This window comes from Nyctereutes procyonoides, unplaced genomic scaffold (assembly GCF_905146905.1).
Source record: "Nyctereutes procyonoides isolate TBG_1078 unplaced genomic scaffold, NYPRO_anot_genome, whole genome shotgun sequence".
NCBI lineage: Eukaryota > Metazoa > Chordata > Mammalia > Carnivora > Canidae > Nyctereutes > Nyctereutes procyonoides.
Window position 1 is genome coordinate 35,816,773 of NW_026575020.1, and position 18,940 is coordinate 35,835,712.

Here is an 18,940-nt window from a genome sequence, read left to right on the forward strand (position 1 = left end):
GGTTGTCACCATCAACTGAGTGGAAACCATGTGTCAAGCACATCTCATGCTTCATGTGATAGCCTCCACGAATGAAGAACCGCTATGACCACTGCCTCACAGAGGAAGGACTCAGGCCTGGAGAAGTTTACCAAATTATCAAGATCACACAGCTTATAAGCAGAGAAGCCAGTACTCAACACCCAAGTCCACCTCTCTCTAAAGACCATGCTCTCAATGCCCACACGTTGCACTATGAGAAAGGCAATTCATAGCTTTGTAATCCCCTGGCAGCCCAGGGCTCAAAATGCCGAGCAATGCCCAGGAGCTGCCAGCGATCCATCTTGAAGAGTTAATACTGGATGATTTATGAGACACACAGAAGCAAAAGCCCATGACAGTCTCTTAAAAGGTGAAAAATTTCCAAAACAATCCTTCTCTGAGTATAAAGAAAGCCTTGAGGCTTAAAACCATCCCCACCTACCCAACATCCTTTCCTCCTGCTTCCTCCCTGCCGTGCTTCAGAGAGAATTTTGAGTCAAACACAAAAATTACAGAAATAAGGATGATTGCAAAGCCTGGCTGGCGTCAGTGTCTCTCTGACTCACCCTCAAGCTCAGTGGTTCCACAGTCTGCGTAAGCTCCGAGCTCAAGCTCCCTCTGCATGGGGGGCCCAACAGCTGCCCCCACTCTCATGGTTGAGTCAGGCCTGAAAGCCAGGCCACACGCTGACCTGGGACCACACTGACCTGAAAGTGTCCATTTGGGGGAGAGATCAGCTCAGCTGGTGCTCTCTGACCTCTGCTGAGAGGAGATCCCACTAACCCATCCCACAAAGACAGTATCAGGAGCAAGTATGGGAACAGCTGTGATAAGACAAGAACTCTGCAGAGAAGAAAACTGATTTTCGAACTGTTGAGAATCATGTGAAAAGTGGTTCAAAGTACATTTCCAATATACATTTTTCCCACAATATACATTTAAAACAATGATCCAGGAGTGGTCAAAATTCACCAAACTGAACAGTTAAGGGCTATCTTATTATAAGCAACTATTATAGGAACAATAAAAAGGAAGGAACATTATATAATATAATATAATATAATATAATATAATATAATATAATATAATATAATATAAGGAACAATAAAAAGAAAGAAGCAAAAATGGCCCAAGAAACTGGAGGGTATTATGCTGAGTGAAGTAAGTCAATCGGAGAAGGACAAACATTTTATGTTCTCATTCATTTGGGGAATATAAATAATAGTGAAAGGGAATATAAGGGAAGGGAGAAGAATGTATGGGAAATATCAGAAAGAGAGACAGAACATAAAGACTCCTAACTCTGGGAAATGAACTAGGGGTGATGGAAGGGGAGGGGGGTGGGGGTGAATGGGTGACGGGCACTGAGGGGGGCACTTGATGGGATGAGCACTGGGTGTTATTCTGTATGCTGGCAAATTGAACACCAGTAAAAAATAAATTTATTATTAAAACAAATGGCCCAAGAGACTGGCTGACAACCAGAGCACTTTAGGGAAGGCTAGCTGTAAGATTTCTGCTATCACATCTGGGGAGTCTCTGTTTTTGCCTCCCTTCTGCTCTAGAAACATCGAAGGCTCTTTGTGAGTGGGAGTGGGATCCTGAGGATCCATGCTGATCTGACTCTGCCCCTGTCTCTGCCAGCCGGCAGCATGCGTGATGCTGGGAGCCTCGCTAGTCTGACACTGCAGCTGAGGCTGGGCTGAGCCAAGGAGCACTCTGCTCCCCCAGCTGTCCATGGCACAGACTCCCAGTTGGCAATGAGCTGGGTGAGAAGAAGGTCAGATATCCCATTGCTTGATGACACAGCCTGGTCAACAGCAGACAACACCTTCCCCATAAGAGAACCAGATCTTCCTAAATACTGGGGTAATCAACTGAGTCAGTTTCAACTGTGACTCGGGACTCACAGAAACCAAATGCAATGCAAGGCCAGTAGGCAGAAGGACTATGTCCAGGACCAGGGAGAGCATACCAAGATCGCAAACCAGGCCTGCTGCATGGCCAAGGGCCCCCCAAGACAGCATGGTCCCCAATATTTTGCAGGCCTAATAAAAAAAAATGACAATGTGTCCAGAATGTGGCTGCTTCTCAGGCTGGGGATAGAGGCCTCTCTGCTTTTGGCTGTAGAATATTAACTCAAGATGGTGACAATGGTTAATTATGTTGAAATGTTAAGCAGAAGCTGTGATTATATTAATGACATTAGAAGAATTTCTGGGTGATCTGCTAGGGGAAAGTAATGACAACAGGGTTTTAGGGATTAAAAGAAATGAAATATCATTGTATTAAAGCCAGTCTAATCAAATTCTCTTTCTTTCTCATTGCTTCTTCACAATAGTCTATTTAGCTGTTGTTTTACCCTTTCTAGGGTCATGGACTGCTTTGAGACTTTGTGGAAAGCCACAAACCCTCTACCCAGGTAAATGCATGCATGCACAAAATCTCACGAAGTTTCTGGTGCCCACACACACCCCTCCCATAATGCACTCACAGATGCCATGTGGAAAACGTGAACTAGAGAGCTGGCCACACTCTTGACACGAGGTGGTCTTGACTGCAAGACAGAATGCCACTCTCATACCACAGGAGGGGCTTTGTAAGCCCCTGCAGGGACACCTAGGTGGCTCAACGGTGGAGTGTCTGCCTTCAGCTCAGGGTGTGATCCTAGGACTCAGGATCAAGCCCCACATCGGGCTCCATGTGGGGAGCCTGCTTCTCCCTCTGCCTGTGTCTCTGCCTCTCTCTCTCTCTGTGTCTCTCATGAATAAATAAATCTTTAAAAAAAAAAAAAAGCCCCTGCACCGCACCAGCTGGAGAGAAAGTGTTCTTGGCCTGCCAGTATGCCACGTTTCTGGAGCAGAGGACTGTTTAAGGTGCTCTCATGGTACAGCTTCAGACTTCAGAATCAGGAGAGGATTATAAGCATATGCTTTAGCTATACACCCAGGGACAAAAGGAAGGATGAAAATTTTCTGAGTGACCAGATAAAGGGCATCTCATTTTTTCCTGCCTCTTTTCTCCTACTATCCTGAAACAGTGTTCCGGAGGGGGTAATTCCAATGCTATCCTCATGGGCAGGGCAGAAAACAGCATGGAACAATTCTGGAGGAACTCATTCCTACCCAGGCAGCACCCAGTCCTAGAGCCCTCCCTGCATGCTGGGGAAGGGAAATCACAGCAAAATGTGTGGTTGGGAGGCTCCCCTTTCTCCTGACCACCTCCTTCACCCTAGGGCTTTTGACCTAGGGCGTTCAGGTCTAACCTAATAATAATCCTCAGTGCCTACAGCATCAATGGGCCTGGGGCACCTTAGTTTCTACTTGGAAAATGTAAATAAAGATTGGACAAATCTGAAATTATAACCAAGAACTGAGTCAAAGGAGTCAGGGAAGACAGTACTTACAAACATCAGCCCCACTTGAAATGTATAACCCAAAGCTCTGCTAGTAAACTGAGAGCAATTTATGTTAAAAGTCATCTTGTTAGTCAAAGAAAAACGTAGATTCCCATTAAGATAATAAGTCAGGTAAAATATCAGAGCAGATGATGCAAAAGCTATTGCCCCAATCAAATGACAACTTTTTCTTTTTTTTACGATTTTATTTACTTATTCATGAATAGGCACACAAAGAGGCAGAGACACAGGCAGAGGGAGAAGCAGGCTCCCCTTAGGGAGCCTGATGCAGGACTCAATCCCAGGACCCTGGGATCACAACCTGAGCCAAAGGCTCAGTGGTTCAACCACTGAGCCACCCAGGGGCCCTGACAAGACAGCTCTGGACACAAAATAGAGTTTAGTAAATGCTTAAAAGCAGTAATTTTTTCTATCTATACAAGTTTCACAGTTTTCAAAGCACTCAGTAGAGTGAAGAGTCACTGGTCAACATCACTCTATTACAGATACAATTTTTAAAATAATATCTCTTTAATGTCTACAACAGCCAGGAGTTGGCAAACGTTTTCTGTAGGGGGCTGGAGAGCACCCTTGTGGGCCTGATGATCTCTGCCCCAGTGATTCAACTCTGCCACTGAAGTGCAAAAGCAAACACAGACAACTCATATACAAACAGGCATGGTGCATTCTAATAAAACCTCATTGACGGGGGCACCTGGGTGGCTCAGTTAAGCATCTGCCTTCAGTTTAGATCATGATCTCAAGGTCCTGGGATGGAGCCACACATGGGGCTCCCTGCTAAGCGGGGAGTCTGCTTCTCCCTCTGCCCTCCCCTGCCCTGCTCATGCTCTATTCTCTTTCAAATAAATAAAACTTAAAAAAAAAAAACAGGGGTAATTTTCTTCCTTTCTCTTCAATGGGTCTGTTTTCCTTTCTCTTCAATTAGGTCTGTTTACATGAACACACTCAAATAAAACATATTTACATATTTTGGGGGGGGCATGAAATGCCCAGAACTAATGGACTCTAAATAGTCACAAGAATCTGGCCAAGTGAGTCTGAAATAAACTCTGCAGGCACAGGAAAAAAGAACCAGGTAGGCTTTTTGGTCACGGCTGTCATGACCACAAGAGATTCAAGAAGCCTCATCCCTATCACATGGTTCTCAAACTTTTGGTCTCAAGATTCTCTCATACTTTTTTTTTTTTTTTAAGATTTTATTTATTTATTCATGAGAGACACAGAGAAAGAGAGAGGCAGAGACACAGGCAGAGGGAGAAGCAGGCTCCATGCAGGGAGCCCAATGTAGGATTCGATCCTGGGTCTTCAGGATCATGCCCTGGGCTGAAGGCAGACACTCAACCGCTGAGCCACCCGTGCGTCCCTTAAAAAAAAAAAAAAAAAAAAAATCCAGGATGCTTGGGTGGCTAAGCAGTTGAGCATCTGCCTTTAGTTCTGGTCATGATCCCAGGGTCCTAGGATCAAGTCCTGCATCAGTCTCCCTGCAGGGAGCCTGCCTCTCCCTCTGCCTATGTCTCTGTCTTTCTATCTGTGTCTCTCATGAATAAATAAATAAAATCTTTAAAAAAAAATCCACTGGTCCATCTTGCACTTTGAATGGATCTTTTATTCATGCATGACTGTGTAACATGCATTGGCCAGGTAGAAAATAGTGTCAACTGAGTCATGCAGGTCTCTGAAATATTGACACTTTTTATCATAAAATATCTTTTTAAAGTCATATTTGTTAATATCACCCCTTCTCACATGAGCCTTTTAAGACTTGGGAAGCTATCAAACCTTCAGTGGTAGATACAAGTTTTCTTAAGTTAACATTTGTGCTTTCAAGTGAAAATGAGGTCACCAGCAACAAGTACTTCTAGTCATATCCCTGAACTGACATGTTTACTTCATTCATTTTCAAAAAAAAAAAAATGTCTGGCTAAACCTCACGTCTGAGTAACCACACCAAAGTTTTATTCTTTCAAATAAAAATGAGGTCCCAAGAGAAAAACAGTTAGTTCAGCTTGCAACTCCAATAACTACACGTGTTTTCCCCTAAGACAATTACTGTATTTCGGTGCACAGCAGAGGTGCTTTACATCTACTTCCCATCTCCTGACACTTAGAATGATAAAAGACCTGCGTTTAAGGGTTTAGATTTAATAACATTAGTAGTTTTTACTATTTCGTTGAGGCCACTCTTGAGTGAAACGAGTCTCTTTCACCCCCTGCAAGCCGGCAGCATTGGAGAAAGCAATGGCCACTCATACAGTTTGGTGCTACTGCCTCGAATCACACTCAGGCAGTGGCTGTTTGACCCACTACTGCTCCTGTACCATTGGTGCAAACATCAACAGCAAGAAAGGAAAGGATGACTATGTCTGGCGATGAAGCCTGTTTGGCCCCAAGGACCCCCATGGGAGCTGCCACCCTGAAGAATACTTCCCATGGCCACAGCTACCTGCAGAACATGGCAGCCATTCTGAATGAAGCTATGCCTCTACAAATCTGCAATTAGCCAGTCACCATTTGTTTAAATGCCTCTGAACCTCACATAAAAGCCCAGAGTCTTCAGAACATTTCCTCTGAATCTTCCTCAGAAACACGGGGGGGCGGGGATAAGCAGCAGCAGAGACTGTTAATTAAATGTGTGGAATCTATGCCCTGGCCAGTCCTCTGAGGTAATGGCATTGGAGAAAGGAGGGAACATGTACACACTCAAGGGCAGTAAAAGCCAATGCTGGGGAGCAAAACACGGTGGCACGTGGGCTCGGGTGTCTGTGGGAGACTCAGTACGCTTCCCATTCTCATTCCGCTCAGAGAATGCAGCGCATCAGTGACTCCAAATGACAGAGGAGCTGAGAGAAGCAATAGCGTGTGACAGAGGAGATAAAGACACGGCTGAAGGATAGTGGGCAGCTTCCTTGTTTCCCCGAGACTCAGTCAAAAGGACTCCAGAGATAAAGAAGTCAACAACATCCAAAGCAGCACTCTGAAAGCCACCCGCCGTCCCAAACGCGGGGACAGCCACTGCAAACAGCACTTACCCCATTGGCAACTAGTCAGCCTGGACTGCACATACGCTGAGAGGTTCAAGCCAAGTCACCATCAAGGTCATGCACCAAGTCAATGGCACAATGAGCCCAAGAACAGGAACCAGAGCATCAGCCTCCAGCCAGCAATGCCTCCAAATCTCGTAGGAGACATTACCGCCCATGGCCTTCACTTGAAGGGGGTCAAGTACAACCCCTGGGAACCCGTGGCGGTTGGGTGGTCGGCAGCGTGCTCACTCCAGCTTTTGCCTCACTTCTGTCCCAATCTGCTTTGTGCTCACACCCCAGGGCAGCTTGCCACCAAGGGGCAGGGGGATGCTATTCCTGAGAGTTCTCTGCAGGGGGGACTTGACCGGGGGCACACAGCTGCCCTGACTCTGGAAGTATTACAGGCATGATCATTTTTCAAAGTACTGAATGAAATATGCATTTGCTGATAAGCTAAAAAAACAGCCACAGCCTACATCAATTCAGTGAAAGAACATGGATCAAGACACCCGCAGTGTAACTAACTACTCTGTCTCTCTTTCAAAGGGTTTGTGATATTTGCTGATGAGAAACAGGTGCTTTCTTAACAGGATGTCAACCCGAGAATGGTGAATGGTGAAGGAGAACCTGGTGTGCTGGTGTGACTTCCTGTTTTCATATTCGCTCTCTGCTGAAGAGGTCGCATGCTGTCACCTGCTGGAAAAAATGAGAAACTGACATGTGTGCCCCAGGAGATGATGACAAGAGTATTTGGGTTCTATAGTTTCTCTTCACTACAGCTGCACAGAGACAATGTAGACCTGTCTTGGGCTTCACCCAGCTAACCATCGACCATTCTGGAATAAACAGTCCAGAGACAATTCATCACCAAGGCAACCCCCAAGCCCTCTCAAGGCTGGATGCAGAAAGCGCATAGGCAGTCAGAGGGACAAGGATGACGGAGAAAAGGGGAAGGGAGCTGGTGAAGAAGGCTCAGAGGAATCCACGCAGGGGAAAGGCAAGGCCAAGAAGAAAAGGACCCATACAACTCACTGGAGAACATCCCCCTTGGAATTTTTAAACATTTTCAGCCAAGCAGTAAGAAAAATGAATCCAGAAATACTGAAGTGTATAAAGATGAAAAAGTAAAATATGTTAGCTCATATTAAAAAAATCTTTAAACTTTAAATTTTTTTGAGTAACATCTATACCCGACGTGGGGCTTGAATCCATGACCCCTGAGATCAAGAATCACACACTCCACATACCAAGTCAGCCAGGTGCCCCTTGACATATTAAAATTAATTTGTTATAAAAATAATAATAGGGATCCCTGGGTGGCGCAGCGGTTTGGCGCCTGCCTTTGGCCCAGGGCGCGATCCTGGAGGCCCGGGATCGAATCCCACGTCAGGCTCCCTGCATGGAGCCTGCTTCTCCCTCTGCCTGTGTCTCTGCCTCTCTTTCTCTCTCTCTCTCTGTGTGTGACTATCATAAATAAATTTTAAAAATAAAAAATAAAAATAATAATAATAAAGGTATCTTTTTATATGAAAACTACAGAAAAAAAAAAAACAAGAATATCTCCCAAATAACACTTATTCCCAGAGGGTGAGTTTTTATTTTTTTATTTTGAATTTTTCAGTTTGTGTCAGGGTGCTTTATGAGGATTCTAATTTGTGTTTTATATTTTGTAATTGTTCTTTATCCCATTCCAAGAAGGCAAGAGGGCTCTCTGAGCTCCGAGCCAGGCTAAAAGCAAAACATTTATAAAAAGTTCAAGTTGAAACTCACTGACAAGAATCTATCCCAGAGAGAGAAGGGAATCCAGTGCTTTTGAAGAAAAAGGGGAGAAAACAAAAAAGAGCCATTTCCCAGGACTAGAAAGAAAACACGAGCTGGCATGTTCTGAGAATGGTTGCCTGCAGCCACTCAGGCCAGTTGGGCCTAGGGAAACTGGACTCAACGCTGACTGAAGCTCCCAGCCAAGGCAGGACCCCATGGCGCCAGGCTGCCTAGAGGACAGAGCGCTACTGAGGGCTAGGGGCAAGGCAGAGGGGGGGTTGTGGTGGGGGGTGTCTCCACAGCAATCACTGTGAGCCAAAACCACCAAAGTCACAGACACCCTCGAGTACTATGCTCTACATAAAAACCCCGGGATCTCACAAGACACTGGAGTGAAGCCTTGAAATCAGGTTTAGTTAAACTTAAACAAAATGTGGTATTAATTATATGGCAAAAAAAAAAAAAATTATATGTCAAGTGTAAACTTGGATTTGTACCTATTACCTGATTTCCAATTTTTCTAAAATGAATCCACATTACTTTTATAATAATTAAAAAAAAAGGGGGTCAGCAACCAAACTCATCAACAACAAATGAATTATCTGCCTTAAGGAACACTGCTATCGACACTGGGCATGTGACTTCCTGGACCCAGAGGTGGCTCCCAGCACTGAGAAAGCCCTGAGAAAGCACTGTTTCTCCATCCCTGGCGCTCCAAAGTCTCCCTTTATGCCACTGCAGCCTGTGATCATGCACTATTCAAATAAGCTCAGAAATGCACAAAACAGGGATCCCTGGGTGGCGCAGCGGTTTGGCGCCTGCCTTTGGCCCAGGGCGCGATCCTGGAGACCCGGGATCGAATCCCACATCGGGCTCCCGGTGCATGGAGCCTGCTTCTCCCTCTGCCTGTGTCTCTGCCTCTCTCTCTCTCTGTGACTATCATAAATAAAAAAAAAAAAAAAAAAAAAAAAAAAAAGAAATGCACAAAACATTCTCTTTGTGGCATCTTTTCTTAGGAATTGTTAGAAAACCAAGGAGACGCAGAAGGGTTATCATGCCACGAGCATTCAAAAACCAGAGTTTCAAAAAATAATAATAAGAATAAAAACCAGAGAGTTTCAAAGGTTCTCTCTGGCATCACTCTCGTCTTAAATTAATACTGACACATCTATTTTGAAAGCGTGTTAAGTCAGCAGGAAGGGATGCTTTACACATAGCCATCCCCAATCCATAATACCTCCTGTTCTCACAGCGAAGTGCTATCTGGTCCTTCCCAGACGAGATTTTTCTCCTCCTGACTCAGTTTGGAGAAGGTGAAAATCACGCTCAGGAGTGGAAATGGAATGAATCATCTCACTAAGCAGCAATCACCCCCAAGTCTCCTTCCACAGCTGACCTCTGCAAAGTTCACCCCTGCCTCTCCTGCAAACAATCCCCCCTGCTTTCACAAAGCCTCCGGGGGCTCCCCAAGCCTGCCTCCCAGGAGACTGTGGCCCTTCTGCCTTCACCTCCACCTCCACTATTCCTGGCAGTGAGCAGGCATGTGGCTTCGGGAAAGGCCCAGCAGCACAAAAGAACACAAGGGAACTTGCCTTTTCCATCTGTTGCTGATGCTTCTTGTAAATGCCTGATTGACCTAAAAATAAACATTGGGGAAAAAAAGGTTAGCTGACAGGTCTGCATTCTTCTCTGCTTCCAGCATGAGTAACTCAAGGCCACGAAATGGCTGGACCAGATGTTTTTATTTTTAAAAAAATTTATTTATTTATTCATGAGAAACAGAGAGAGAGAGAGAGAGAGAGAGAGAGAGAGAGAGAGAGAGAGGCAGAGGGAGAAACAGGCTCCTCGTAGGGAGCCCGACGTGGAACTCGATCCCAGGTCTCCAGGATCACGCCCTGGGCTGAAGGCAGTGCTAAACCGCTGAGCCACCCGGGCTGCCCATGGACTGGATGTTTTTATTTTTTATTTTTTTAAATTTTTTTTTTTTTTTTTTTATGATAGTCACACAGAGAGAGAGGTAGAGACATAGGCAGAGGGAGAAGCAGGCTCCATGCACTGGGAGCCGGACGTGGGATTCGATCCCGGGTCTCCAGGATCACGCCCTGGCCTAAAGTCAGGCGCTAAACCGCTGCGCCACCCAGGGATCCCGACTGGATGTTTTTAGAGCACTCTCCCTAAACATGTGGTCTTTGCTAACCGACACCTTGCCCACAGCTTGCCCTATCAGGTGCTCAAGCCTGAGAGTTAAGGATGCCCTCTAATGGATGAAAAAGGTCTGGCAGGGGCCAGGGTGAGCCAGAAAAACAAAGCAAAACACCATCATTTCAACACTCTTGATCTCCTTCTCTACTTAAATCTACAGTTCCCACGAGGACCCCACCCCTCAATAATGCCATGGAGCGCACTTGCTACCTAGGGAACATGGCTGCCCCACCAAGGCTGGAGGCTGATTTCCAAAGTCTAGATCTAGGAGCTTGTGAGCACATGGCTTCTTGCAAACTCCCTATTTCACCAACTAGAGACACAGAACTCTGCTGAAAAGTGTTGGGCTCCAAGGAGTCTTTTTTTCCCCTGCTGTGATGTGCCAGGTAACTAATTACATCACTGCAGTGCAGCAAGGGAACACTAACATTGTTAATGAGGCTACAGTTCAGAGTTCTAGGTAGAGTGCAGAGGCTGGAAGAGAAAGACTGTCTCAAAAGGATGTGAAACAGCCCAAGCAGATCCAGCCTAGGCAGAGGAAGGTGGGTCTCACATGTGGGCTCAAGTTCTCATGGACCATCCACTCTCTACCTGACCACGAATAAGTCTTTTCTCCTAAGAACCTCCCCCCAGCCCTGTCATCTTCCCACCTAGGAGAAGTGAACAGTGCACAATAGGGAAGTGAGCTAACACAAAACTGGCACCAAACCCATGCCCGCGGAGTCTGAATGCTTCAAAAGAAGCATCGATACTATTCTTTAAGTCACCTCCAGTACTTGATGTTTTTCATTTTAAAGCAACTTTCAGAACATCCACCTTCAAGAACCTTGCTGTGGGGCATGTACTCATTCATGCTACAATGAAAAAGGGGCTGGAAATGGTCACTTGTAGCCCCTATAGCTCACTTGTGTCTTCCCCGAACCCCTAAGTCCCTTCTTTTTGCTGAGAACAGCAGATGGAAGAGAAGGGACTATACTCTGTTCCAGAACAGTAAAATGCTCTTTCTTACCTGAAGACAATGTTGGCATCCTGCCACAGATGCCCGAATTACTTGCTCCTGGGCAGGATGTGGGGCAGTGAGAGAGATTAGAAAAGACTCACTCGTCTTCTGTCATCTCTGCTGGAGGCTGCCTGCTGCATGGACGTGTGTGCGCGTGTGATACATGACGGAATAAGGGTCAAAAGTGAGTCTGAGGGGATCCTTGGGTGGCTCAGCAGTTTAGTGCCTGCCTTCAGCCCGGGGCATGATCCTGGAGTCCCAGGATCCAGTCCCACATCGGGCTCCCTACATGGAGCCTGCTTTTCCCTCTGCCTGTGTCTCTGCCTCTCTCTTTCTGTGTGTCTCTCATGAATAAATAAATAAAATATTTTAAAAAAAAAAAGTGAGTCTGATTGGCAGGAAATAGGATTACACACCATTAGCACCAGCTTCTAAACAATCAGAGTAACTGAATGAAGTTATAAACCCCAGGATCCTGAATGTAAGAATTTACAGCATGGGGCCATTGTAGCGTGGACCACCTCATTTCTAATATACAGCAGGTAAATATATTTTTAAAAATTTTATTCCAAGGGGCACCTGAGTGGCTCAGTTGATTAAGCATCTACCTTTAGCTCAGGTTGTGATCCCGGGGTCCTGGGATGGAGTCCCAAATCAGGCTCCCTCCTCAGTGGGGAGTCTGCTTCTCCCTCTGCCCCTCCCCCTGCTTGTGAACACTTGTGCTCTCTCTATCTCTGATAAATAAATAAAATCTTAAAAAAAAAATTTTTATTCCAAAGGAAGTAATTGCTTTCAAACAGCCATGGAACTAGAGCACTGTGAGAGTGTTTTCTTTTTGCTAGCCTTTTCTCCTCTACTTGCTTCCTACTGAACCAGTGATTCCCTTCACCTGGCATAAGGTTTAATGAGGCTATTTCTTCTCATCAACTAGTGGTGTGGCACTAATGTTTCTTTGCACATAACTGAAGCACCATGTGTGTATCTACAGCCTGAGGATACCTATGTGTTTATGTGCTGGGAACTCTAACTAGTATTATGTTCATGCACTCTGCACTTTCTAATTTGGTAAGGAAAGGCTGTATGTGGAATTTCAACTCTCTTCCCTCCAAATGCATGCTGCTAGGTTACACTGCCCCCTGAGTTCTCATTTCCAGACTCTATTGTCTACGGTGCTAAAAGCCATGGTGCCAGTTCAGCAATCTGGGTATGCACTAAGGAGCTGGATAAAGACATGGTCTCCAGCCTCCTGCTCCTGGAGAGGACCCAGGAAGCAATGCCCCACATGACTCAGACGGGTTTGGGAAAGGCTGATCCGGCGACCTGGCCTCATCCAGTGGATGAGCCCTCGGGTGCCCCACAGCCCCCTCCCTGTGGGCACTCACCACACCACTGGGAAGAGGATGGCTCCACAGCACAGCAGGTCCACCAGAAACAGAGAGTCCTTCCACAAGCCATATTCCGTTGTCCCCTCCTCGGTGGACTCTATGATGATGTAGGCCACGTTTGCCAGTACCTACAGGACATGAGAAGTTGCTGAGGCCCTAGAGCAAGGGCAGATCTCTATGATGGCAGCCCCAGTGGTGAGGGGACCCTGCAGCCTGCAAGCCTGCAACCATGGCTATAGCATTCTCTCCAGTGACACATGCTTTTCAGAACACTATGCTTGCCCCTCAAGGAGTAGTCTCTGTACTCTCCTTCCCAGCTTGGGATAGCCCCAAGCAACAGTCAGGTGGCAGTGAGGCTATATGATTTCCAAAGTGGGTCATAAAAAGGACACTGCCTCTGGCTTGCCCTCTTGCTTAGGACACACATCTTTGGAGCCCTGAGCCTTCTTGGAGGATGTCTGGCTACCCCGAGGCTGCCAAGGTGGAGAAACCAGGCAGAGAAAAAGAGGCAGAGGAGTCCCAGCTATTGCCGCCCCGCCTCATTGAGTCTTCCTGGCCCAGGAGATGGAAGCAAATGAAGACTTCGAGGCAGCCCCAGCCACCATCTAACCGCATGAGGCCCAGTGCAGCCATTCCTCAATTCCTGGACCATACAGTACATGACCGAATATGTGGTTACTGTTGCTTTCTGTCACTGCATCTGGGATGACTGGTGACACAGCACAGATCACCAGGATGCTCTGCCTTGCTCCTTAGGCCCCGAGGCCTCAGGAGAGCCGCACAGGAGGCACTGCACAGCCCACTTGGCTGCGACACCCAGATTCCTCAGGTCCACATTCTCCCTGTGTGTCCACCGCTGCTTCTCAGAGACAGCCAGTATTCTCGGTACCCGAAGTTGTTATCAGAGACCAGAGCAACGGGACCGGCAGACTCTGGCGCATGCTTGAGCGGCCACACTGCTCCTCCTAGGAGTAACCCCACTTGGGCCACCTCTACCTGGGATATGGCTTGTCCACGCTCTGCTCTGACCAGCCTCGGGGGTTCGGTTCCTGCACCAGTGGGCTGCAAAAGGTCCCAGAGCTGGCTAAACTGGATTAGTATTTCAAACCTGGGCTACTATTCAGCATAATCAAGGAGACACTCTCTGGGAGATTTCCAGTAGGTGGGGTACAGAGTTGACAAGTCCACCTCTATGCTCCATGCAAAGTCCAAGGCCCCAATCACTTTGCTTGCTTGCCATAAAGGCAAGTCTGTACACTTCGACAAAGGATGTAAAATCTGTTGCGCTGCTATGTGGGACATCTCTAAGTATAATTTCTTTTTTTAATCTAGGACACTTCAGTGAAATGATCACAAAAGCCATACTTCACTAGATACAAATGCAAAAATTATTCTGAAATTTCAGTCATCCTCTGACACACACAACCTAACCACCTGCATCCAGGATTCTATCTATGAAGACAAAGGAAACAAAGGCTTTCCTGACTTAAATTCATAATTCCACTTGGTCCTTACTTCACACTCTTGACACAAGACAGAATGTTCCCCAGTGTGGAACAAAGCACCAAAAATGTTCCTGAAAGTCTGTGGGTACATTTTGTACATCTTTCACTTCTCATTCAGAAATGTGCACTGGCTCCCTGTGGCCACAAAGAAATAGTTTTAGCTTCCCGGCTGATGTTCAAGGCCTCCCCAGACTAGTCTCTAAGTTTATCGATGCATAACTTCCTTATATTCAATTTTTTCAACGTCCTGTTTCCTTAGAGTTGCCTGCCATGTAACCTTGTGTTTAGCTACCTCAGGGGTGCAAAAGAGGGAAGCTGGGAGGGCTGTGCCCATCGCATCCCAGCTCGGGTAGGGGAAAGAAGGTCTGCCTGGAGGGATGGTAGCAGCTCTGAGGGGGACAGGGAGCAGTATAATACTGTAGGAAGAGAACCCAGGCCCTCCCTTCTGAGCTTGGTGGCAGTGGCAGGCTGCAGAACTCAGCCTGGCCACTGTAGGCACAGCAGTACCCCTGGGAGCTCTACAGCCAGGACCCCTAGCTCCTTAGCATCTGTTTACTTGGCAGTAGCAGCACTGGTTTCTGCTATTGCCCTTCTGCCTGCCATATTTCTCTCCTTAAACATCTAGGCAAGGCCCTTCTCCACCTTGAAGCCTTCTAGACATTCAAATTTCAGTGATTAGTCTCTCTCCTGGGAAACCTACAGCAACTGGTCTGCACCATTTGGTTAGTGCTAACACAAGTCCCTTTTCACTAATATGAAGGTGGCTTTGCTGCAAACACAGCCAGACTGCCCACCACCAGAGTGAGGGCATTATCACCTTCCTTCCTTCACCCGCCACACCCACACTATGTTCCCAGACAAGATCAGCCCATGAGAACAACTTTATCACACATCTGCTCTTTGGTTGAGTGGAATGAAGCAGTCATGCATTTCTGCCAGGCCCTCTGTTTATTGTGAGTTCTTTATGCCCAGTCTCTGCCTTCGATAAGACTGTTACATAGAAGACAAGGTTCCTCTCCCAAGGGATTCACAACTGGGCAAGGCTGGCCTCAGCCCAGGGTCTCAAACCAGGGAGGGTTTAATAAATAGTTGCCCTGATCTCTACTTAATACTCTACCTTGTGAAAACTCACTGGTGTCATTCACAGTTTTAAAATAATTTGTTAATAAAAACACTACATGTCTGAGCTTGGCTAAGAGGACCATCTTGTCAGAGGGAAGCCAGATGCAAGAAGGCAGGCAGTATGTCCTCTGACCTCTCTACTCAAGTGTAAGCATCCATAAGCCGCTCGCCAGATGAGCAATTGCAGACAGCTTTCAGGGCAATGACCCGAGGCCAAGGTCTGCCAGAATTCAGCAAGAGAAGCCCAGTGGTAATAGCTAGGGTTTCAAGGCGAGTGGATTCCCTCTGCCTGGACAGGCCCAGAGCTGAGCCTTGCGAAGTGCCAGGACACAACCAAGACATGCAGGATTAGGGTCCCTTTACCTGGAGCGGGATGACAATCATGAAGATCTTTTTGTCTTTATCAGAAAGGATATGCTTAATGAAAGCCCAGCCGGTGCCGATGAGCGCGATGGTGATGAACAGTAGTGCCCCTTTCAAGCTGGAAAAGAAAAAGTTCCAGACACTAATGGTCTCTTCCAAGTGTCTGTGCAAGTTCCATTACACAGCTCATTTATGACTTCACGTGCTTCTTGGAAAAGGTAAGTGGCCAAGTTTAGGAATTTCTCTTAAGTGAAGCAGCACACAAATAGTTTGCCACACACCCCACTCCCTGAGCAGCTAATCCTCCAATGGAGGCAACCTCCTCCTGGGAGCACACCCACAGCCCTGAGTTCTCGGGTCCGGACAGCCACCTGTGTGCCACACACACTTGGCATGGCAGGAACCCAGACGGGCTGCCACAAGAGGGCAAGGACTGTTATCGCAAGGCAAGTCTCTTCCTACCATGGCCTTCCCGACTTCGGGAAGTCACCTTGAGGGAGGAGTATTTCATGTGTCACTCTGCATACTTACAGGTGAGTGATGTAGTACACGACAGCCCAACCCTCGATCGGAAAGCCCTGAGAGGAGATATAGTGGTAGTCGATCTGCAAAGAAACAACTGCATTTCAGAAAGGTCCACACAGCGAACAGGAAATGCTGCCACAGGACCTCACCATGGGAGGAGGGGGTCTCCTCTGCCCCACGTCCTGATACCTCACAATTCAGCACGTGAGGGCACTAACATGAGGTAGCAAGAGAAATCTGCCACAAGATCTCAACACCACCAGCACCCAGGCCAGGCCACTCTCTTCAGGCGAGAGATTCACACTGGCAAATGGTGGCCTGTTCTGTTTAAAATCCCCAAGGGCCAAATGTCACCCATCTTTTTTCAGCATTTCAGCCAGGAACTTCACTTTGCACACTGCAGCTGCTTATTACACAAGTCAGTCAGCCAGCCAGCAAAAAAATCCATGTGGAGTCATGCAGCTTCCACTGTTCTGTTTTTTTTGAAGAAACTCTGTACATTTAGAGCTACTCAAAGCCACCAACACGTTTTAATTAAAGTGGCAAGTTTCAGGAGAGCGCCCACAATGGTTCCTGGCAGAACTCACAGACACTGGTATTGATTTCATCTTTATTCTGTCACAAATGGCTAACTAGACACTGAAGTGACTCAAGGGTCTTGTCATTCATTATCTACAAAGTTCCAGAAAAATTCTTTTAACTTAGATCCAAATGGGAAATTATCCAAATAACTGTCATTTCCAGAGACTGTAGCTGGACACATCACTACTTCTTTGATGCCAACACTTTTTAAGTGTAGGAGAGCACGTGTCTGGAAACTGTCGCCCTTATGAGCACAGCCAGCAGGTGCCACGAGCCAGTTGTGACTTTCCTCCCACAGGCAGGTGCACTTCATCTCCCATCCAGACTAAATATTCAAAGTATAAGCTTAGTTCACACATCTCATTCTTTAGAGTATCCTTTTTCTCTCAAATAAGTATGCTAACACCAACTTCAAATCAAATGGGAACATGGCAAAGTATTTAGAAAAATCAATTCATGGAAACAATTCAGCAGGTGGCACTCTAACCTCGAGAAAGGACAAACAGGAATAAAAACAAGTAAAGGTCTAGGAAAACTCTGAGTATGCAGGTAGCATTAGAAGATGTCTAGTGAGGGGCACCTGGGTGGCTCAGTTGGTTAAGCATCTACCTTCGGCTCAGGCTATGATCCTGGGGTCCTAGGATAGATCCCCGCATCAGGCTCCCTGCTCAGTGGGGAGTCTGCTTCTCCCTCTCCCTCTCCCCCTCCTCCTGCTCATGTTCTCCCTCCCTCTCCCTCCCTCTCTCTCTCTCTCTCCAATAAATAAAATCTTAAAAAAAAAAAAAAAAAAAAAAAAGGAAGATGTCTCTGGGCTAGGGTCCTGGACAGAGGGTGTCATGATTTACCCCTGTAATGGCCCCTCCTGCACCAAAGGCTTCATGAGACAAGGTCTTCTTTCATCTTGTTTCCCATGACCTAGCTCCCCTTGTTTCCAATTCATTTTTCCTAATTATATAGACTCTGTACACCATTTCATAAATGATCCAAAATACTAATACATACTGCATGGAACACCAAGGAAAGAGACTTGGTGAAAGGAAGGGCCGCCATCAACCAGTGAATTTTAAATACGTCATTCCTATAAAAACAGAGAGAAAAGAATTAAAGAAATATTCCATTCCTCCAATGGATGGCCAAAGCTCCAGGCATCAGATACATTTATAAGGAAATAGTAAGTATAATCTCAGCAAACCACAAACATGAAGTCTTTTGGAAACCTAGTTTCTACCAGCAGAAACAGCCCCAATGGAGCCCTAGAGTCACCTCTCATGCACAAGTCTGTGTTGTGACTAGAGCAAAGTCAGGCATCGAAGCCAGAAAGGATGAGTTCCAGCTCCTGATAAGGTGGAAATCTACACAGCTTGCCAGGTTCGTGCCCAGAAACTGCCCTGGAAAGGCCACAGAGGCAAGAATGAAGCGGTGGGAACCACAAAACTGGCAAGAAACCCATGGGTGGGAGTGGAAGGTGCCCAGGCTCGGCTGTGGGGTCTGTGGGGGCGAGCTGTGGCCCCGAGGGCGGGGAGGGGGGGCAGGCCTGGAGCCAGGCGGCAGATAGGGTGGAACCCGCCACACTCACCAGGCCAGTGGGGAAAAAGTCCTCACTCCCACCACCATGCCTACAACAGACTCGTCCACCTTTGGGCTGCCGGCCACTAAATTCCTCTACACTTTTCCACCTCACCCTGGGAACTGACCTAATAGGACACAAGACCATCTGGAAGACAAACTGACAACTCTTAAAGTGCCTAAAACTTGAATAAGAGCTACAGAGGAAATGCACACTGTCAGATATCAAGACTATTCTGCAAAGCCATGGCAGTAAAAACTGTGGAATGGGTACAGGATCAGACAAACCAACAGAACAGACAGCTCAGAAATGGATTCCTGAGTGTATGAAGCCTTGATATATGATAGATAAGGGGGTAGCAAATCGGTAGAAACAGGATGGATAGTTTAACCGGCACAGGGAAAATCAGCCCAAACCTGTGTGCGTATACGTATACATACACTGCTGTGTCCCTACTTCACATTTA

The 18,940-nt window shown here is 46.7% G+C and overlaps 1 protein-coding gene across 2 annotated transcripts in view; it reads right to left on the reverse strand.

Annotated features, from left to right (window-relative positions):
• The window catches only part of GPR107 (G protein-coupled receptor 107), a 77,669-nt gene that overhangs the window by 16,048 nt on the left and 42,681 nt on the right, over positions 1-18,940 (reverse strand). Inside the window, exons 10-15 of one of the 2 annotated variants that reach the window (XM_055316432.1) lie at positions 17,910-17,985; positions 16,332-16,405; positions 15,801-15,918; positions 12,808-12,938; positions 9,816-9,859; positions 7,090-7,155 (exon numbers count right to left, since the gene is read on the reverse strand). In XM_055316432.1, the coding sequence (XP_055172407.1) occupies positions 7,090-7,155; positions 9,816-9,859; positions 12,808-12,938; positions 15,801-15,918; positions 16,332-16,405; positions 17,910-17,985 (509 nt within the window). The remainder of the gene's footprint in view (positions 1-7,089; positions 7,156-9,815; positions 9,860-12,807; positions 12,939-15,800; positions 15,919-16,331; positions 16,406-17,909; positions 17,986-18,940) is intronic. The other variant, XM_055316425.1, reaches the window with a different exon arrangement.